This window comes from Anser brachyrhynchus, assembly GCF_964034855.1.
Source record: "Anser brachyrhynchus genome assembly, chromosome: 3".
NCBI classification, from domain to species: Eukaryota; Metazoa; Chordata; class Aves; order Anseriformes; family Anatidae; genus Anser; species Anser brachyrhynchus.
The window spans coordinates 72,682,435-72,705,351 of record NC_137696.1 but is presented as its reverse complement, the minus strand read 5'-3'; the positions used below and the strand labels follow the sequence as shown (position 1 = coordinate 72,705,351).

Sequence of the window (22,917 nt, the reverse complement as noted above, 5' to 3'; positions counted from 1 at the left end):
AAAAACTATCTGTCAGATTGCATTTATTAAGGAGCAGCTCAGTTTTAAATCTACTTTTTGATTTCCCTTGGAAAGAGATGTACAATTCGATTAGGACTTGACAATAGCAATACCAAGGCCACAGGCATAACCTGTATTCCCCCAGGAAGTGCAACCACTCCTCCATTGAGAGATCTGATGCACATTAGCACAATGGTTTGTGGATTGCTGAAAGCTTTTGAGTCACACAGATCCAGAGTAAAAGGGTCTGCATGGGAGAAGGAGTTAAAAAAAATCAGAAAAGAATCCTTCTCATGCACATAGAGCACCAACATCAATTGGAATTAAATTTCCTGTAGCCCTGATAACCTACAGATACCAATTCCTGCCACAGAGATCTCTGTTCGCTAGCGTGACCCAGCACTCACCTCCACACCCGCTCAGGCCGTCCCTGACATCCTCTCGGCACTTGGCCTCCTTCTCTTCCTCCTCCTCCTCCCCACCGTGCACGAGGTTTCCTCTGCTCCTCACACCCCGCACCCCTGCCAGCCCTCCTCCAGCTGACAGCCCGTAGCCTCGCACATGCCGTTTGGCTGCTCTGCAGGGAGACGGCAGCCACCTTTGTGGGCAGGAGGCTGACTGCTGGGCACTGCAGCACCGTGGGGCGGCCATTTCGTGTGGGCCAGATGGGTGCTGGCACGACATGGCAGCCATCTTGGCTGATGGGCAATAGGCGAGGGGGCTGCACAGCCTTCCGTCGTCCTCAGGGGTCAAAACACACAGAGGATCTTCTGTATTGGGAAAGGATGCTGGAGATAGATAAGCAAAGTGATTTGGTTAAAATGATTGAGGCATTCTCCTTTGTCCAGGAAAATGAGTCAAGTCCTCCCAGCATTTCCATAGCACCTGCCAACTGCCCCTCTTACCCAGACAAGGCTGAGGTGGGGGCAATGGCGGCACCTTGCCCAGGGCACCAGCAGCCGTCGGGACCCAGCAAGGACAAGGTGCTCGAGGTGGAGAGCAGGCCGGGGCTGCGCTCGGCAGCGTGGTGGCTGTTGGAGACAGAGGGCTCCATGCTGCGTGCACGAGCACAGGCTGCACGTTACACCGCATCTGTCACACGCTGAGGTCAGGCCGTGGGAGCGTAAAAGATGAGAAGCCAGATCAAAAGCTGGATTTCTTCTGTTTGTTTCTCTCTCAGATTTCATGCTCAGAGGGCAAGCTTGTTGGATATAGCTTGAATAAAGTATATATTTCAGACAGTGTGCTGGAAAGTAACAACACTGGTTGTTGCACAGCTACAAATCAAGGAAGAGAGGGCATCAGGTGCAAAGCTCTGAGCTGCTGGAAAAGAGCACTGATCTTTGACTGACGCTATACTGTGCATGGTGGAAGCAGGAGAGAGGTAAATATTACAGAAAAATGTGTTTTAAAAACACTTTAATTCTTAAGAAAGAGAATATTCCTCAGGGTCCCTGAAATTAGCCTTGTATAAAAGTACTTTAAGAGTAAATTCAGCTGTAGTTTGAGAGCATGAGGACTTCCAGGAATTAATTTGATCTCCCAGCTCTGCTTGGCACCGAGTCAGAGAGAGAGGAGCCTTTGGGCTGCTGGTATCAAATGGAAGTTTTTCTTCTCCAACCTCTTTGAGGTTGGCTGACTTGGGAAAGCACTGTATTTATAAGCAATAGCTTGTGACAAAACTTTAGCACATTCAAAATGCACGAATAAATATGAACCTGTTTAGTAACTATTCTTTGCAGTATGACAAATAGTGTTTCAATATTTGTATACAGTAAACTATATCAGACATCAGTAAACTTCTCCAAAAATAAGCTTCAAGCACTATTTTTGCACCTAAATTAGTCACTGGCTTTTCAGACATCCAGAATGCCCAGCCATCATCACTGACTCCACAGGAAGGTCTTGGAAGCAGATCAAAAAGAGGAGGGAAGAGAGGAAGAAAACAGATTGTGGAGCCAGATTCTGATTTCTGATTATTTGAGCCCAACACAGCCACAACATACCCAGAAGTTGGTTACAGGAAGCTCTGAACTGCACAAATGGCTTCCAGCTCTCTTTTATCCATAGAGCAGAGTACACAAGTCAAGCAGCCAGCAGCAAGCAAACATTTACCACTTTCTTGTCTGCAAAATGAACAATGCTCTCTTCTGCATCTGGGGGCTGCTGAGATGAGAAGGAGTACATCATGACATTAATTCTTTGGCAGAACAAGAGGCTGTATCAAGGGCAATGCTACACAGTGTTTCAGATGGACCTTCATCCCACACACAAGCCTATGGATGCTTCATGTACACACAGCAGCTGCTAAAGAACTGTACAGTTATTCCTCTTCAGCTTGCACCCATCATGCCTCTTCCTCCTCTAAGCCAGAGAAAGATAAAAAGCCTCAACAGACTGGAAATTTTAGTGGCATGACATGACCAGGAGCTAAATGCCATATGTTTTCTGTCTTCATTGTAAGAATAAAAGTCAAGGGCAGCAGACATGGTTTGTTACAAGTTACTGAGGCTCAAGAACCTTAGGAAATTTTTAAAAATTGAAAAGAGGCCAAAAGGGAGAGCTAGCATGGTATTTCTTTACATACTTCACTTGCTCTACATTTCTGCCACTGGGCCTGTGAAGGTTAGGATCTGCTTCTCTATAGAGAAAAATGTTTAAGTACTCTGAACAAGAGACAGAGGTTTTTTTTTTTCAAGTTAACTAAAATAAAGCATACTTACTGTAAGTCGTTTATTTGTCTATGTTTATATCATGCTTATTTGACTAGATGTCATATTAATGAAGGGCATATGGAGATTACCATTCATACTTCAAATGAGATGAATATCTATTAGATAAGTAATTAACATATTATCTGGGCAACAAAGTGGTCTCAGGATCTGCAGCCATTCTTTGATGAATCTGAAAAATTAGGGAAGAGAGGTGTTGATGGTAGAGAAAGGTGAGAGCTTAAAACTCATATCAGTTGCCATCTATCTGCCTCATCTCAGACTGGCTGATTGGACCACGAGATAAAGCATATTGACATTCACATATATAGATTTCATATAATGGAAATATCTTTGCTCATTTGCTGAGTGAAGATAGTTTTCACTAATTCCTATGCTATGTTTTTTTTTTCTAATAAAGATGAACAGAAGTATTTTAAATAAATACTCTGAAAAAAATATGCTATATGCTGCCTTAAAATTTAAGTTGAAATTAATTTAAATGTATAAAAATTGTTTTAGAATGTGAGGAAAGCCTTAAATATACTCCCATGCACAGAAAAAATTCTGGTATGACTTTAGTGTTGAGGATTGTGAGCAATGAAAGATGGGAATTCCTAACAGAAGGGGATGAAAATCATCAAAGGATTTATATGTTAGCAACCAGTATTCTACCAGAGATCATCTATTTCAAAGCAAAGAGCCATCTGTCACCCCCCCACACCCCACACAAAAAAAAAAACCAACAGATTTTGGAGCTCCCTCTGCTGGATGCATTTACTTTTAGTTTTGCTTTCCGTACACTCATTTACTGAAGAAACTTTAAAAAACACACAGCCTTTTCAGTAATTAGCTGCATATTTCACACGCACATGTTACAGCAAGGAAGATACTTTTTTACCCTACAAATGAAGAACAAATGAATTTAAGGCAGTACCACTGGCTCTACAATTCTAGAAAAATCACCACTGGGGTTCAAAGATTGCCTGTACTACCAATGGGATTTCTTTTGCTATTTTTCCTCTCTTTTTCAAGCATGAGAATCCATATCTACACAGATAAGGCTTTTTTATTTTTCTCCCTTTTCTCTTTTTTTTTTTTTTTTCCCTTACCAAATCATCTGTTAATAAATTACTGTTTAAAAAATAAAAGAGGGCATTCTCAGCAATGCTGCTGCAGGAACAGGCCTTAAGAGTAGTGCCAAATACCGTATTGCTCATGACACATGCAGCAGGGCCGACTCAGTTATGATAAATTTGCACCTAAAAATGTATCTGTAAGTGTAACTGGGCACTGCCCCAAATGCCTAGTTTAGTTCTTGGTGCCCTGCACGACTGACACTTTGTGAAGAGAGCTTGGGGCACACCAGAATTCATGATACATGTCAGGTCATGCAGGGTGCTGCTCTAAACAGCCACCTGAGGATGGGATGAAGCACGCTTTAGAAGGAAATTTCTTTCTCCAACAACCATAAAATACCTTCCTCAAGCAAGTCTTTTGTCAGTTTTTATCACCTCTGCTCCTTTATTCTTCAATCTTTTCATCTTCTAACAGGCAAGGCTGCTGGCTTCAGCTACTCCAGTGTATCAGCTCTCCTGCTCATAGTACCATCATTTAGTTCAGCGACTGCTTATGTGGAGAATACTTGGCACAGCTTATTGGCAAGCCTGGATATACACGCCTTCACAGAGATATTTAAAAAAAAAAAAAAAAGAAAAAAAAAAGATGTGTTCCTAGTTCCAGACCCAGCATTCACAAGTTGCATATAGGGCCATTTATATACATATATTTGTATGCGTTGTGTTCATACATGTTGGCTATAAACTCATGGTAGAAAACACAAGAAGTGAAAGCGCGTTCTTTGGGATCTGTGTGTGGGTGGGTATGTGGGTGCTTTCAGGAGACAGATATGCCAGTGAAAAGAGCTATATAAAAATAAGAGATTGAGGTTGTGAGGTCAGCACTGAAGAAAGTGAAAAATGAGAAGGAATGGGGCCACTGAGAAGGAATAAGTGGTAGAAGAGCAAAAGGAGGCATGATGGCTCAACATCACAGGCTGGGGAGAAGAAGGTCACTGTACTAGGGACAAAGGAAGAGTACAACCATGTCTGACATTTTCTTTTCCGAGAACTTCCCCTCACCCCCAGCATCAACCTACACAGAAAGGAACATTAGAAGTCACTTTTTATCTTTTTTCTAGAAAGGCAAAAGATGCCTGGCTGATCTTTCTGGCTTCTTGTTACTTTTCATCTTTCAATCCCGTAAGTGCAAGCTCTCCTTTTGTTAGGTTTAAATACTTTACTGAAAATCTTAAGCTCTATATGATAAATCTTGGCCATTACAATTATCCACTGCTATATTGTAAATATTGTCCAAGATGCAATGATATCAGCAGGGCTAACCTGATGCTAGCGGGAGTACCATTGCTGCAAATAAAGAGACTTGCTTAGATCAGTACAGTACTAAATAGACCACATTCCTCTTTAATAATCACATCAGGCTGTTGAATTTAGAATGTTATTTTAGTGACATCAGTTCTTTCAATATGAGATCATGTCTGATAACTTCATTTAACTTTATTTAGTTTACTGTGTTCAAAAAGAGTAGTAATAGGGATGTAGTTTCCAGGACAGCTGTTAAGAAACTAATATTCGTTTCCTGGGTACAGTTACTTGACAGAGGAGGAACTTGCAGAAGGGTAACATCACTGTTTAAGGTTAGGGGTCAACAGCCATTAATTCTAAGAATTTTATCCTCTCATCCTTCCTCCCTCTTTATTTTAAGTATAAAATGCAAATGAGATACATAACTATTAAAAATACCATGGTACAGGAGAAGTGAGAGATCTAATAGGGAGAACAGGATGGATGGACGGGGCCAAAGGAGAAGAGATTATTTCTCTTTATTCAGTACCTATTCTGCCTGGAGTTTGATGGCTTACTGACCAACAATTGCTTCATGTCTTCAGGGTATTATTTTCATGGCTGCTGAGCTGGGTCCATGCTAGGGAGCCACTTGGATTCAGCTGGTGGCTGCAGTTGTCAGCAGCTGCCTGGGCAGCTTGAGCACTGCTCTACGGCCAGGAGCACCCCCTGAGGAACAGGGGACCACTGTTCTCAAAGAGTTTTTTTCTGATCTCCTAGTTTAATTTCCAACATACAAACTTGGTTCAGAGAGATTTGCTTGGAAACTACGTTTTTTTTCTGTTGCTGCCTCTTCATTTGTTGCATAACCATTCACATTGCATCTGGCTTTGGTGCTTACTTTGCCCTGTTCATTCAAGCCTGTGTGTGGGATAGTACAGGAAATTGATACGGCCTTGCCCAGCCTTTAAACCCATCCCATAGCTAGTTTGTGGGTATATATTATTCTCCTTTGCTTTTGGCACTTAAAAAAAAAAAAGTTGGAGGTAGAGGGAGATTCTTAACAGCTACTATCTCATCAGAGCTGCCATGACACAGGAAGGATGCCTCATTTTCAAGTTCTGCTGATACTGTTATCTGTGCAAATTCGTAACAGGTAAATTGAGGCAAATGGAGATTGCACAGTTCAATGGTAGATATTATGGTTACCGTGCCTCAGAGGTACGTTCTTGGTAGTCATATTAGATAAAAACAATTAAAGTTGATTTCCTTCTTACCATTAGTGAGTTCCCTTTCTGCTTTGTAGACACTTGGAGGCAAAGGGTGCCTACTTGCACACCAACTATTGACTAACAGAAATAAGGATTATACAGAACGACTGTGACAATGTATATGACAACAGCTCTTTTAGGAAGTAGACTTTGGCTGCTGATGGTTCAGCAGCTTCTGTTTGATTACAAGTCTCGAGTGACTACACAGTCTGGAATATGTTTTGGAAGAACATAAAACAGAGTTTGTCTTGGGCAGGTTATTAGGTTACATGGAACAGAGACGATACTTGCCCTCTTCATTTTGACAGTGTTTGTTTTCACACAGATACTTTAAGAAACATCCAGTCTAAGAAGCTGAAAGAATATAGAGCAAACATCTATTTTTACTCCAGCCGTATTTTCACATCAACTCCCCAGTGCTTATTGTTTGAGTGAGCATAAGCTACACAATGCCATCTAAAAATAAGCACATATACAATTTTTAGTACCAGAAAATAAATCTATTCATTTAGTGCAGGAAAAGCGTATCAAGTGGTCCTCTTAATCATTCTGTCAAGCTTTAAAACTAAACTTAGCTGGTTTTGAGGTACTTTTCCTTCTTAGTCCATTTATCACAAGTTCTCCTCTCTTCTCCCAGGAATTGTCTCAAATCATCAGCTTTGTCAGCAGAATGTTCTGCAACCTGACCCAACAGTGAAGGCATGAACTTTTCACATCCCATGATATTAAGGGTTGCAGTGAAGGAAACAGGGTGCCTATGGCCTCCCCTTACAATTTCATGAACCAGAAAGACCAAGGAGGAAAAGCATGTCACTGTTAACTGTCAAACTTCCCTCTCCCAAAAGCAATAAATGATGGTGGATTTGTCAGTGGTTGTATAAGAATAAGAACCATCTTAAGGATGAAAATCATTAACCAAAATCTCACGTTATGAGGGAGCGCTTTAATCCCTATGTTGCAAAAACAGCACATAACTCTTCTGTCCGCCTTTTGGCAGAAAGGTGAGCTGGTGCCCTGTGCTCATACCAATAACCTAAAAACCTAAAAACCCCTATGGCAAAGAGGATGTACCTAGGCTCTGGGCTGGTACACTCTCCAGCATATCCTGCTGTCCTGATTTCACAGCTGACTTCCTGCCAGGCAGGATCTTGCAGTGCTGCCTCCTGGGGTGTGCACCCAGATTTCTTCCACGGCAGTAAGCATATGGCCTCAGGAGAGGGCGGTGCATGTTGAAATCTAATCAGAACAAAGATGAGATGCCTTTGGGGCATGCTTCTAGACCCAGGACCCAGACAGTGCTCCCATGTCCCAAAATTTAAACACAGCTGTAGGTACCTAATTCACATCTGCAACTTTGTGTTGCATGCTTTTCAAAAATGTTCCTGCCCATCACTTTTTTGATGATTTGTCTAGGCAGTTGCACCAAACTGCAGCCAGAACAAGTCATCTCAGGGCTTGCAGGATGTACTTTCTGAAAGCCCTCTCTTTTTTCAGCTTTGGCTCGGTCTTATAATTTAGATAATGCAATAATTACTGTAAGTCTGTCTGCCACTTCATTTTCTGTATGCATTTAACTATACTGGTTTTGATTAATTTAAAGCCCTGCGTCTCTGCTCCTGCTCCATCGTGGAAAACAGACGTTCCAGATCCAGAAACAGAAAGCTAAATTTAGTAAACATTTAATGTTCATCTCCTGCACAATTTAAACTGACACACTGACCTAATTAGCTTTCTGGCATCACAAACACTCCCCAGCCTAGGGAGGGTGGCTGTTCTGTGACAGTAATAGGAACCAGATAGTTCTTATATTGTTTGCCTGCTTTAGACATCTCAAATACAACTGTTAAGAGGCTCCGACAGCGATAGTTTGGATGAAGAGGTAGAATGAAAATGGACAAAGAGTCTGCCAGCAATATAAGTTTAGGAATCCTGGGTTCGTGAAGCAAATGTTTTTACTTAATTTAAGGTTAACTGATACAAGTTGAGCATATTAGGAGTAAGAATAGCTATTGTATCTGGATTATTTTTTTAAAAGCAGCTGTATTATGTTTCAGTTAAAGCCCTGAAGTTTCTTAACAAATCAGATAAGGTGTTCTCTAGAATTCATCTTTTAAAATTAGTTAGAGTCTTAAGTGAACAAATCTATCATTTATCAATGTTAGCTTCTTCTAATAACTAAGCCTTTTGGAAACATAATTTTAAAGGACTTTATTTTATTAACATCCTCAAAAGTAACCATGCTATCTTGAGTCCCGAACAGTGAACAGAAGCAGAATACCTTGACTTAGAGTGGTTTTTTTTTTCAGTGTATGATCAATGAACCATTTAAAATCTGCGACTGGATTCTCACAACGTCCACGTCTTTACTTTATGTGAGGCACATTGCTGGCGAATGTGCAGCACAATGGGAGAGGCTTGTGGTTATATCTGCGCTGGCTTAGCTCTGTATTTATACAGCTCTGTGAAATGTATGCTTTCTGTACATATCACAGTACCAGAAGAAGGGAATCACAAGAGCGATCACTGTTCTGCCCCAAGGCAGGCTAATGTTTGTTTAATTCACAGCCAAGGCTGTGAAAGCCTACTGGTTAAGAAACTGCAGACTGTTGTGAAAAGCAGACAAGGACTGTACACAGATAGATGCGGGAGTTTCAATTTAAGCCTAACATCAGGGCATGATAAAAGCCTCGATAGTTCTATCCCCAAATCCCAGAGGTGCGAGCCTGGTGTCACTGACGAGCTGGCTGTCATCAGCGCCAGGTGAGTTGGATGGGTGAGGGCAGGAGCAAAGTGGCTGCGTTCTGGGGAGTTTTAATCACCCACCAAACAAGTGTTTAAAAGGCAGAGAAGCACCAGGTTTAAGTAACAGTCTCCTTAGCCAAAACATTCATGGGCCACTGGAGAAAGCTGGGGAATTGGAGACACTTCATCATAAACCAGGAGTAAAGAAACGCAAACGTGGCCAGTTCTGGAAAGCATGTTACTATTGTCTTACAGAAAAAGGGAGTTAGTAAATGCATGTGATGCAGGGAAGTTGGCAAAGTCACTCTAAAGAGCAGGGAAACTGAAGAGACCACAGTCTCCAAAAGGTCTCCTTAGCAGATAATGGTAATCGCTGGTGTTATAGTATTGATCAAAGCTGTTTGCTTGTTTATAATTCAGAAAGATTTGGGCATTGCTACAGTAAAAGAGAATGAGAATAAAACACTTTTCCCTGTTTCACAGAGAGAGCCTCTCACAACAGTACTCAAGAAGCAAGAGTTTTCAAGCACATTCAGCTCAAACCTGGTTTTCTACCAATTAAGCCAATGCTAATCAGCTTAATGCTTATGCTAATGTATAAGTGTGTTATTGAGGAAAGGACGAGAGATACCGAAGCCATCCCTGCCTTCAACACTAATGACAAGAAACTTGCAGTTGTGCGGCTCTCCATGATAATACATTGCGCTAAGAGGGTATTTAATTTCTCTCTAGCTCCTTGTGTAGAGAGAAGGAATTAGAGGCAGAAGCAGTCCATGACTACTTTTAGCAAAGTGATCCAGAGAGACCAAGCAGCTCATTCCACAACCGTGCTGGTTTTCAGGACCCCTGAGCTGAGGAAAGTGAAACGCCCAAAGGGTCCAAGTCTGGGAGTCCCTGCCAGGGAGGGCTGTGGAGGCACATTGCTCAAAGCTGGCCTGCTCGTGAAGGAAGCGCTCCGTAGCTGACCCTAAGTTCCAGGTCCCTTCAGTGTCCTGGCACCCATCGCATTGGAACTAATTCTAAAAATAATAGAACATGTCGTGACCCAAGCCAGGCACCTTGTTGAGATATCATACCTCTTAGCTTGGAAGAGACCATTTAATGTCGCAGTCTGGCTCTTAATTGTGGCGTCTTTGTTAAGAGCAAGGGATTCAGGTAACAAGGGCAACAGTGCAGCTGCACAGTATGTTAAAAAAAGCTTAGCGCATCATTTTATAGGTAGAAGACCTTACAGTTATACCAGGATTAGTTCTTCAGCAAACAGTCGGACTAGGGAGACCTTTTAAATTACATGATAGGCATGTCAGAAAAGCACTCCTACCCAAAGAAACGTGATGTCAGGTTGCTGTTGTGATTCCTGGGACCTGGGAAGAAGCAGCACAGACGGCCAGGGCGTTCAGTGGCCGGCGAGGATTTCTCACAGCATCCATCTCCCAAGGCCCTTGTCCTCTGCAAAAGAAAGAATTCGCATTGTGGAGCTCCCTCTGCTGGTTCAGGATCGACTTTCACTCCAAAGGGCTCGCTCTCCCTTCTCCCCAGCTGCTGGTTATCACATAATTTATTTCATGTGCTGTGTGGAAAAAGGGAAAAGTGAATACATTGCTTCTCAGAGCACGTCTGTGATGTTTGATGCCATTCCTCTAAAAAGGAGAGGAAAGGCTTCTTCTAAGTCTAGTTTACTGGACTTGCAAATGCGTAGTGTGTGCAGACAAATATTTACTAGAAACGTGCCCCTATTACCCCATTCTTCCATGAATTGCTAATATATGTGCATTCATGCTCTGTGCCTACTCTGATATGCATTAGGCTGCCTCACCAAGTATAAACAACGTGAATGTGAAGAAGACACTGTGAAAATGCTCTGCAAAATCGCACGCACACAATACCAAGGAATTAAGTACAACTTTTTACACTTTTCCTTTATATACCCTATTTAAGTGTTATGTGACCTAGAACCTCCCTCGTTTTTACTCAGAGTAGTTTCTTATCGTCCTGCATGTAAACGGCACCGCAGAGCTCCACGCCTGCCCTTCGAAGCTGCAGCCAGGCTCAAGGTGCCACACGACACAATTTAGCAATGTGTGTGCTAAAATCCAACCAAACAGATGACAGAGAATACAGTCAGACACAAGGAACAGCGTACATCCAAGGTGTTGTTCAAGCTTCATTATCCTCATGATCTTCAAAGAGAATTTGAGGGGGAGAGGGTTGTATACATTGGCTCACTTTGCCTTTAAGATTGGGGCTGTTAATCCAAATTCTCTGAGAATAAAGCAAACCTCTCCATTTTGATAGGCTCGTGGCTTGCAGCAGGTACGCTATTACAGGGGTCTTACAGAATAGCCTCCAAAGGCCATGGCAACAAATCTGAGACTAAAGCATTTCTGGGATATGCATTTGTTCTGCATGCAACAATCTCCCCTGCAAAAATTATGGTTTTCTACTTCAAGTGTTTTAGAATTAATATAAAAAAAAAATTAAAGCTTTAGCTTTAAAATGTAAGATTTCATGTTGTTCAAGGATCTGCAGAACGGATTAAAAGTGTCTGAAAATAGATGCTGGAACTTTTCTACCTCCATTCTTGTGGCTAACACGCTATTTTCAAGTTAAGCTAAAAAAATAAAAAATAAAAAAATCCAACCAACCTGAAGTTTGCCCGTCAAACTTAAGCCTATAAAAATGCAAATAGTGGAGGTGTACACCCCTCAATGAGACTGGAAAAATACTAATGGGAGAACCACAATGTAATTACAGGAGCGGCTGATTAAATCAAGATAGCACTTAACGAAACAACATCATTTCAGATACAAGTACACAAGATTATATCATCTTTTCAGTGACACCTCTTAGAGGTAATTAGAGATGGAACTTTTAAACTTGTGAGAAATTTAACTTACATTTTTAAATCACTAAAGTAGTAAAAAAAAAATCCCTTATATTTTCTCTATGTTCACTGAGAGAATGGTATGTTTTTAATTCCAGTTTGCCGGAATAAAAGGTTTACTGCCAAAGACTAGAAGGCTACTTAGTTCTGAATGTTGGTAACTGGATAATGGACTCATAACTACATGCTGCTGAGCTGAATCCAGTGAAAGGCATTAGAAAATGATCCTGCTAAAGTCATTGGAAACACTCCTTACAATTCTTACAGGAATTGGAATGACCCAGTAGTGACTTTAAAGTTTTCAATCTTCCTAAGATTTTATGGTGTATTTAAAATTTTGGCTTAGATCTTTGCTATTTATTTAAAGAAGGAAAAGACTTTTCAGTCATGTTGCTGATCACTAGCTATAGAGCAGAGCTGTCAATCATAAGTATTCAGAAATTGTAAGCCAAATACTATACAAAATATTTTTTACCAAAAAAAATATGTTAACTTGCCAAAGTTTAGGTGTAGCTTATCCTACCTCTGGCTACAAACACAGACTAGATGACTCTCAGCATTTCCTCTGGTGCAAGAATTTATTTAACTTTTTATTTACTTTCCAGTTTTTAGCCTTCATGTTTAATATTTTTGAGTTTTCCCATTGGCATAATTATCTCTGGGTGTTGCTAAGACTGAAAGCTGAGCCTGGTTGTGTAAATCCAGTATTTATGACTTTGAGAGAAGAGCACCAGCTGCAGCGAGGCTGTACTGCCATGAGCCTCAGAGCAGAGGCTCTGCGCACATCGGCTGTCTTGGCAGGACAATGTCGGTCCAGCTCCACGGGCTGTGCTGAAGCACATCACTTAATGCCGACAGCGATGTGCGAGGGGCTGTGTCAACCGGCATCTCACATTGCTCTGGGTTCCTCTCCACTGCAGGGCGCTCCCCCTGTAGGATTTCGGAGCTGTTAGTGGGTGGCTGTCTCTCCTAGCAGCTGGCCTTCTGAGGTCAGTCTGTGACCTGCAAGATCCTCTTCAAAAAACACAGCTCTGGTGTGCGGACACCACTTACACCTTCCCGCGCAAAGACAGGCACTCTTATGCCTCCACATGTCCACGGAGGGGAGGAGTGGAGGAAAGCTGCTGGCCTTCAGTAGTACACAGTGGGAGTGAAGCTTCCTTGACCTCAACCCTTGCCTGCAGACCACCAAGCCGGGCTGGAAGCAGAGCAGCAGATGCAGCTGTGTGAGCGGCTGACTCATCGCTCTCATGCTGAGGGCACGAAGGTGGTGTTACTCTTCTGTGTGGCATTTTGCTTAGATGGATGAACTATGGAAGTAGGTGCCTTGCAAATAAAGGACACTGAATGGAGATGGAGAACACTTCAGGACAAAGGCCAGTGACACTTCTGGAAATACGTGCTGTGCTCACCTGGTATCTGGCAGTGAGGACGGGCAACATAAGGATGCCACTGAACATGGGAGGTAGCTCTATCTGGGAATTTGCAGCTTCCACTGCTCTTGACCCCTTCCAATTGCCAATAAGTACGGAATTATGTTGTTGACAGTGCCAACGGAGTGATTTGGGACCTGGTACATGCTAGTCAGAATGTGCCAAACACTGTGAGCAACTGCAGTCATGTAGGCTTTGCTTGTACGAGCTTCTCTGCTGGGGACTTCTTACACTTCACTTGCATTTTCACATAACCCTATTGTAACTGCCTCATGACTACTGAGTTCAAATTAGGAAATGTTACTGATTGAAATGTCATTGCTCCAAAGGTTATCTCTTCCTAAGTTGCATTGAGGGAATATATTTTATTCGTACAACAATATTTACAATATTGTGCAATATGCATATGGTCTATATTGCACAAATTATCGTGAGCAATTGTAATACCGCATATTTGTTCAGAAGAATCAAGTTTGATAGACATATTTTGATAGTCTTTTCTAAAATGGCTGTGCTCTTTACTCAGTAAAGGACAATGTTATCCCTTGGAGCTATTAACATTCTTCTGCCTAACAGGAAGGAAAGTATTGATAAGCCAGGGAATATCAGATACCTACGGGAGATGACATAATTAGCATTCATTATTAATGAAGCTATTGCCTCATTCACATGAAATACTGAGCACTTAATACTCTGTTTACCTCATCTCCCCATCAATAAATACATTCCCTCTAGAACGTGGTGTTATATGTCTTCACTTGGGAGATCTGTTCACATTGAATCCATTAATTAGAAGTTTCAGTTCTGCTTATACTGACTTTGCTTTGCCTTTGGGCTTTAGTTCACTTAGTTTTATAATAGTGGTACATGTCTAATTATGATATTTAACACATTAATGTACATATTTTACAAGAATCGTGACGTTCAGACAACTGTCCTGAGAACAACATGAGCAACAAGCAAACTCAGCCATACAGCGTTGTGGTTTTTTTCTGCTTACTAGCTATTTAGAACTAAAAACGGCACATAAACTGGAATAAGACTAGCTGGCAGCACAAGAATGTGTTAGCAGAGTAGTTGATACACACGGCACATGTTATCTTTTTCAGTTTGTCTCCTGCCACATTTTTTGTGTCATGTCTGATGTTTTCATAATGCTGGGAAGGAACTCAAGGCTGGTTTTGTAAGATGTTTACGCGTCAAGTGATTCTTATTATATTACAGGTTGTTTTACAAGCTTAGGAACTGAGTATCAGCCCCAGAAGTGCTCTAAATAACGTGGGTAGCACTCTCAGGGGAGTATTAAGGAGGACCCCACTGGCACTGCAGGACCAGGCAGTGACAGTCCTGAGCTGCAGAGACAGTAGGCAACAAGGACCTGAAAGGAAGAGGATGAGGCGAGGAGGAGGCTACATCAGTGGCAAGTAATCAAGGCGAGGGTGAGGAACCAGTGGCAGCAACCACAGGCCGTACCTGATAGAGCATCGCCAACCACCTCCAGCAGCACCGGACTACGAGAAGGTCACGAACCACAGCTTGGTGCTTCTAAGTGCTGTAAGATCCTGAACGGTTACAAATGCCCACGTATCCTGCTGTCTGTAGGAAGAATTCCAGGTAACCCTGAAGGATTGGAACTGACTATTAAATGCAATTTAATAGCGTAACTCTTTAAGATAAAGAAGGCAAAATCATTATAAGGAAATCGGATTGAAAAACAACTGCTTTCTCTCATACTGCCTCCTCGTGCAGGAGACAGATCTCAGAGAGATCGTAATACGACCAGCGATGTTGGTAAGAACAGAGCATAATTACTCACGGCTCTCCCTTCCCAAGTACTGACAAACAGGGGGTGATTCAGGCACCAAGCAGAGCCACCTGATGGCAGTCCAGAACATCCTGTCTCGGCTCCAGCTCCAGAGGGTCATGGGTCCCACTTAAGTCCTGTTTTATATTAGTCAAGGCTGTGCTGACATCTTGTACACCCTCACCTGTCTCACCTGGCACTGAGTTCCCATGTGTAGGTAACAAAGTGCCTTCCCCAGCAACAGCGCCGTGCAGGAGGATTAAGAGAACTATGATGAAGCGATTTTTTTTCCCATCACAAAAGTAGAGTTAAATAATATAAAAATACAATTAAATTGCTGAGCTTGTCATTTTCTTCCTCCCTTTGACTCGCCAGCATGTCTGCGTGGGCCACGCGGGAGAACCCTATTTATGGGACAGCTGCCAGTAAAAACTCGATCCTGCCCCGTGCTAACGTGACGTAATCTGGTTTCAGCGGAGGCAATGGAGTCTGGCCACTTAATATCTAGCACCAGCACTTCATGCTGCTCACAAACAAGGACCTGATCAACATGCTGCTAGAATCCGTGACTTGTAAGGCTTTGTTCAGCTGGATTTTAAGACAGCAACATCTATTCACATTTAATGCATCAGACTCACAAAGATAAAACCCAATTTAATAAAATACCAGTGTATTCAACACTAATAATTGGTTTAATATGTATCAGTATATAGTCACTCTGAGAAGACATACTGGATGTGTTTTTAAAGGCTTGCATCGCATACCAAGAGAGGCAAGTGTTAAAATGTGAAGGAGATAAGGGCTCTGTGCCTCTCCAGGAAGGCAGGTGACGAGACGTGACTCATCTGCCCATTGACTGCACAACATGCTCAGAGGAAATTCATCTTTCGTTTAGCCCAGCAGACTGTCACTGCTGTAATGGATTAAATCCTCCCATCACAGGCCTCTCGTAGCTCAAAAACATTAGAACACGATTGTTTGTGAGGGAATTTGGTTTAAAAAGGGAAAGGAAAGGAGTTAGCAATGTGTCCTGCCAAGGCAACGATAAATATGCTCTGTAGCAATGGCAACAGTGAGGGAGAGCGTAAATCCACAGCAGGTATCATTTTCTTCTTACTACGTGTTTCTCATTTACCTTCAATGCTCAGAGTTCACGCTATGAGTCAGAAGCAGTACTAGTATTTCAGAAGCAACAGTAGTATTTCAACCGGCCTGGTAGAGAAAGATCTCAGCAGTACCTGCTCTTCCAAATTTATTCGTTGGTTACTTACCCAACACTTGCGTGACCTCTTTGCAGACAGAGTTTGAATGGGCAACAGTTGTGTTTTTTTTTCCTGCTAAGATAGAAAAGGTGGCCTTTTCTCCACGCTGACTGGAACGTCCCTGTGCCTCTTCCTTGCTTCAAACTGGAAAACAGAGCTGCCAAAGTGGTGTTCCAGGGTGACCTCAGAGCGACTGGTGTTTGTACTATCCTTTCGTAATTCATTTTGGCTTGCTTTCCCAGTTTCTCACATCATATTGAGGGAGAAGCAGATCCCTCAGACTTCAAAACACTCTGCTCAAGAAAGAAGCATGGTTCCATTTCATAAAGTAATACACTGACTACTTCTAATGAGGGGAACCTGAAGAGACAACTATCTTCTTACCGATTTATTCTTTAAAGTATTATCCCTCAGAAATGATTAACCATTAATGTACTACAAAGAATGATATGATTCAGTTTGCCTCAATACTGCAGTGTGTGTTTGGATTTAGATACCTAAAACTCATCTAAATGGTAGACAGCAACCCAGCCATTGGCTTTGTCTCATTGACACAGAGTATCTTAAGTGACAGCATTCACTGCCGCTTCTTGAAGGGACCATCTCACAGCTAAGAACATGAGAGAGCTGAAGACAGAGGAGCAGAATTACAATCACATTCCACCTCCCACATCTCCTTGATTTAAGCTTCAGCTGCGAGTACTCAGGACATCTGCAAATCAGGCCTTACAAACGGCACCACAAAAGAATGAACGTACAGAGATTGCACCCACTAGTGAAAACCTTGACTTAAGTGGGCTAATTTGCCCACATTAAGCAGGAGCTGAGATGCCAAGGAATTTCTTTATCCTTCTTGGTTTTGTCCTCTAATAAGTATCAGAGGCCCTTTCTAGCCACACTACGTTTTGTTAGCAGGGAATTTCAGCAGGCCTTCTGAAGAGCTCAGTCATTTAGCCTCCTCCAAAATCAAACACCTCAGTGCACACACCTTGCTTGGCTGGACTGCTCTAAGGTGTTTCCCAAAGCCTGGCAGTGTGCTGAGCAGGCTGAGCCCATCAGGCACCAGGCACCTCTGCCACACTATCCGAAGGGATCTAGCCAACAGGCTGCCAGCTGTTCGTGGCTCTGCTCGTTGTGCTTTAAAAGACATAATCTGCAGTTTTCAATTCAAAAAAGAGTAATGAAAAAAAGGATTTAGCAGTATTTTGTCAGCCAGACTGCTGAACTGGACCGCAAGTGTGATTAGTGACTGGAAAAATTGACATACAGCACCTCAGTATTCCAGGCTGAGTCCCACTGAATTAGAGGAAACATTTGGCATCTGTGAAAAATAAACTTGGTTTATCTTCTGTTCAATCAATCGCAATGATCTGTGCAGAGGTCTGAGGATACCAAGGAAATCTGGATGCCCAGGTCTCACAGTTGTTGCTAACTGAGCGTTCCCTGGCTTCACGGGACTGCGTTTCACTAGTAAGGAAGGTATCTGCCTGCAGTACAAGGCATTTCAGCATCCCTGAAACACAGCTGCTCTCATGCACTGTGGAGTTTTCCTGGCCCTCAGGCAGACCTTACAGTGCAACAACTTTGAGACAAGAAGAAAATAAAGAACAGAACATTCTCAAACACAACGTAAGCATAGAGAATAAGAAGAAAATTTTAAGCTTGACTTTAGGCTCCGTTTTTTGCCACTGTGACTCTACTTTTTTTCAACGGAGTTCTGATTTCCACTGGACAGAGAGAAGAAAAGTCAACCAGCCTCCCACAGAAGTTTGTTTAAGAAAAGATCTTGCAGTTCTTGAGGGCAGCTGGTCATCTAATTTTACATAGCAAAGTACACTAGATGAGGTCCTAGCTACTGATTTATAGGAAAGTGATGAGTAAAACCTGCATGAGTGGATTGATTTTTTTTTTTTTTATCATCTTGCATGCCTGAAAAATAAAACTTGCGGTGCTTCACTATTGCGATCCAGTAGCTATGTTCTGGCTTTGCGCTGTCCAGCTGTTAATGTCCACCACATGTAAATGAGACCACCATGCAAAGGCCTGATGCATCTGCAGTGGTGATGAAAAACTGCACCTTTAGCTGGCCTCTGAAAAGTAAGAAGACCATCATTAACATTGACAGCTCCGGGATTCCTGACCCTGGATTCTTGATCAAGCTGCAGTGTAGACACAGCATCCAGTAGGAAGCATTTGGTTTTCAATGGCAGAAGGACCTTGAGCGCAGGTCACCCTCACCCTGGCATAGGTCTCTGTGAAAAGCAACAGGACTGGGGGGCTCTGTGCTCTGGGAGAGACGTGGGTAAAGTCCACTTCTTTTGACTGATGTTGCATTTGTGTTGGAGGAGCTACTTACTATGCAACCACCCTGGGCAATATTGTCTCTGCCCTTTTCCTGAACTCTTAACAGTAAGCCAACTGCTACAATTCCCGTTCTCATGACTTCCCTGTACCACACTGAAGTACCTTGGGCCTTATCACTCCCCCCTTTCCAGACACTTTACAGTATTTTAACTCACCTGGTTTCAGGGAGCTACTTCTAATTTTAAACAAATCAAGAGGGAATGAGACCTTCCTTGTGCTAGCAAGCCTATCTAAGGATTTACTGTGCCATAAGCAACCATTCCACTCTCTGTTTACCTTGCAGGTAATAGCAAGAATATTCTGTGGAGAATTCAAGCACAAAAGAATCATACCAGACAAGTCACTGAACGAAATTTAACGCTTACCTTTCTCTGTAAGCATGTAATGCATTAGGAGATTAATTTCCCATTAGACAAATGAATGGCAGAGAACATAGCATGCTGACAATGAAATGCGTATCAGATGTACTAAAACACTAATCATAATTAAAATAGTCAACTAAACATTATCTGAGGTAGAATGAAGCCACATTAGGGTAGCTGTTCACTGTGCAGTTACGTTTGCAGTGTAGCTTAGATGCCAGGGCTTAAGGCCTGCCTTGAAGTTACCCTGGTTACTGAGGGTTCCCAGTCACCTGAAATATCTTCTGTATGTTTATTACAGAGATGGGTTTTGATAAAATGACCCAGAATACAGACACAGATACCTCAACCAATGTATTTAAAACTGAAATTAAAAAGGAAAAAAAAAAAGAGAAACAAAAAGCCCTAGATACGTCTTCAACATCAGCAGTGTGACAAGGAGCGCAGTAACCAGACGTAGCAAAATTGTCATGATACTGATAATATAGGAATACTCACCAGAGCATGATGAGAAATTACAGCATTGCTACCTACACTGAAAACAAACCTTATATATAGATAAACAAAACATAATAGCGTAGCTTTAGCATCGTAATTTTTCTAAAGTGGCATGGTCATTTACAAGGACAATCTGAGTCACATATATAGTTCCAACTGTTACACAAAATAAAGGACAACAGTCAATTAAACCTGCTCTTCTGCAAGTGTTGCTGTACTCTGTACACATGAACATAACCGTGTGAGTCTTCAGCTTAATCAGAAAAATCAGCTGACATAAGCAGTCTTGGGAAGTTTAGAAAAACCGAAAGTCACATCAGGCCTGCAGCATATGCAGCCTTTAGCTGATGTGAAGTATGCAGCCCTTAAAGGATGTATGTTCATTGGCATCCACAGAGGTCCAGAATGATTATTTTTAAATGCTTTGTAAACTTCAGGTGCTGCTGATACAATTGATAGAAGGATGGAGAGTCAGAACAGCCATATCTTCAGAAATGTGGAGGATATACATGTTACGAGCTTGGATTTTTCCTAACCTCTTCATCCCAATCAAAATCTAATGCAGCATCATCTAGCTCTGCTATCGAGAAGAGGGGTTTCTGGGCAACCACACGTGCTTTACTAGCATTTCCCAGTGCAAAACTCTTCCTTTTGCTCGGATTGCTCACATGCACCTGCAGCAACGGGCTGTGACTTCCCTTGTTGCTAGTGTCATTCTTAACAGTAGGTGGAGTTTCTGATTTTGAGTCAGGACGTGATGCAAAGCAGAACCTGGACAGTTTTTCTAATGTGCCTGAGCACACCCTCTCTGTGCTTGGGCCACCAAGCTTTTCCTCTCCCTCCCTTCCCTTTTCAGTGGGTGGACATGACACAGCACTAAAGCTGACATCAGAGCGTACCGCTGCATTTCCTCTGATCTCTTTCTCTAAGGCCTGACTCTGCTGCTCTTCATTCCCTTTATTATCGGTTGGTCGCTTTTCCATACTCTTTCTTCCTAAGCGGGTCAATGTCATCTTGCGTTTCTCAGGGGGGCAGCACTCTTCTGGCTGCTGCTCTCCAGGCTTAGTAATATTTTCACTCTGAAAAAGAGAAAATTCTGCATTTTTCTTCTCGGAAGAATGATCAAGTTTTGTCCTTGGTCTGAAAGAAAATTTAGCTAGTTTAGCTGCTGGAGGACTTTCACTGTCAATGATTTCTGGCTCATGGGAACTTACTGCCTTTGCTTCCTTCTCTACTTGACCTTTACTTCGTTTCCTTATGGAAATTGTTGCATTTTTGGCTGCTGCAGCTACACTGCTTTTTTCCTCCCCCAACACAGAGTCTGTATCACTTGAAAGATCTAGCAGGCCAGATGCAGGTAATGCTGGGGGAAGGGCCTTTGCCTCAGGGTCCTGTGTGCTGGTAAAGAATCCATGTGATCTCTCTGTGTGCAGTCTCTGCCACCTTTTAGAAACGCGTTGTGTAACAACTGAATCCTGCACATCAGCACTTGGTGATGCTGGGTCTCGAGTATTTGCTTCTGAAGAAAAACATTCATGTTCTTCAGTCCTTTTCCTGCTTACCTTGGAAGCCTTGTCCTGTTCCAAAGGAGCATGTAGATTCACAGTTGTTTGTGATTCTCTCGCTCCATTTCCCTTCCTTAGGATTGAAGAACTTCCTCCTTCTGAACAGGAGGTATTGCACGAGGCTTTTGAAGCCAACTTATCTGGGATTATCTTGGGCAGCGGAGACTTTTTCTGAAAAGTTTCTTCAGCATCAGTGTTGCTGTCTTCCAGGCTGTCAAACCATGCCAGGCTGCCATCAGCTCTTTTACTGTGTTTAATCAAGTGGTTTGTACCTTTGTTATTATCAGGTGCTGGCTTGCCTAAGGGTTCTAGATGTATTTCCCCGTCACCATTGCCTTTGGGTAAAGAGGGCTGTGGCTTGGAGCTATTCCTTTGTTGATTTGAAGGCTCTGACTGAGACATTTGCTCTGACTCAAATGTATCCTTGTCCAAGCATCCTGTAGGAGTACCAAAACTTATTTCTTCAGGTTGTAGCTGGCAAGAATTTTCTTTTTGTAATCTATGGAATGAAAAAGATTAAGAAGTAGTCAGTTATTTTTATTTATTTAGTTATTTGCCTTAGTGCTGCTTAGTATGTACGAATGATGAAAAACTACAAAGGATTTGGGTTAAGTAACTGAATTACTAAGTTCTATATATAGCTTCAGAAGCTGGTGTTGCAGTCTGACATTTTGATCTCTCAGCAACTTCTACATTAAGTGACAGAATTTAGTGTCCCCAACAGATGATAAGCAGATGGACAGAGAAAGCAACCACATAAACTTCATTTCCTTGGGAAATCTCACTAAACCAAAACAGGTTTGCACAACAAATTGCCATTGCTAGAGCCCCTTAAGGATTACAAATTCTGTAAGGACATCTTCTAGAAGAAGAACCTCAACCAGATTTTACCCTGAGAAAGGCAATGCCTCCAATGAGTTACGAGAGTGGAGAACCCAGGTGTTACTTCACATAGTGGTTGCCCCTTAGCTTTCTCTCACAATCACTATGGAGCCAACATGTCAAAAACTCTGGGACAAACTGAAAGCACCTCAGGTCACCTACAAAACTGAATTATCACTGTCTGCAGCTGTATTCTCAGGGTTCTCCAAAACAACAGAGGTACTAGAAGGAGGGTTCCCTCCAATCCCAGTATAGCTGATACTCTATTATACCTAACCGTATAATCTCCTAGGGAGACCGCACGCTTCTGTGTTTGCTAAATAGTGACTGTAACCATGAGTAACTGCATCAGTGTAGGTGCAATGATTCCTATGTGTTATGAACAGCTCCTCTACTATATGAGAGAGCACACTATGTTGACACATACCTTTTAAAGCCTTCTTTATCATTATTTACTAATAATCTTATTCTGATAGAACACACTTAAAATTTTCATGGAAAGTAACAGAAATGATCTGATTCATCAAGACGGGCTGAAAGATGAATGCTTGTTTTATCAAAATGCAGTCTAAGGGGAACGCATGAGACAAGTCTTCTAATACAGAAGAAGACATTCATTTAGTATTTAAAGAGGACATTCATTAAGTATTCTCTCAGCTGGTTATGAGGGGAGAAGAAGAAATCAGCTCAATTTACAGCACAGGGGATTCAGTGGGATGTGGAGGAAACCTTCATGAGTGCTAGGATGGAGCAATAATGGAACAGGCTACCCAATG

The 22,917-nt window shown here is 42.2% G+C and overlaps 2 protein-coding genes across 3 annotated transcripts in view; both read right to left on the bottom strand.

Annotated features, from left to right (window-relative positions):
* The window catches only part of LOC308193562 (uncharacterized protein), a 37,164-nt gene extending 17,768 nt beyond the window's left edge, over window positions 1-19,396 (bottom strand). For both annotated transcript variants that reach the window (XM_080588388.1, XM_080588389.1), the window contains exons 1-3: window positions 10,409-19,396; window positions 906-2,904; window positions 408-788 (exon numbers count right to left, since the gene is read on the bottom strand). In XM_080588388.1, the coding sequence (XP_080444514.1) occupies window positions 408-788; window positions 906-1,092 (568 nt within the window). In that variant the 5' untranslated portion in view covers window positions 1,093-2,904; window positions 10,409-19,396. The remainder of the gene's footprint in view (window positions 1-407; window positions 789-905; window positions 2,905-10,408) is intronic.
* A 141-nt stretch (window positions 19,397-19,537) lies between these two features.
* The window catches only part of MCM9 (minichromosome maintenance 9 homologous recombination repair factor), a 46,894-nt gene continuing 43,514 nt past the window's right edge, over window positions 19,538-22,917 (bottom strand). The window contains exon 12 of the mRNA XM_080588378.1: window positions 19,538-21,758. Within this exon, the coding sequence (XP_080444504.1) occupies window positions 20,207-21,758 (1,552 nt within the window). The 3' untranslated portion in view covers window positions 19,538-20,206. The remainder of the gene's footprint in view (window positions 21,759-22,917) is intronic.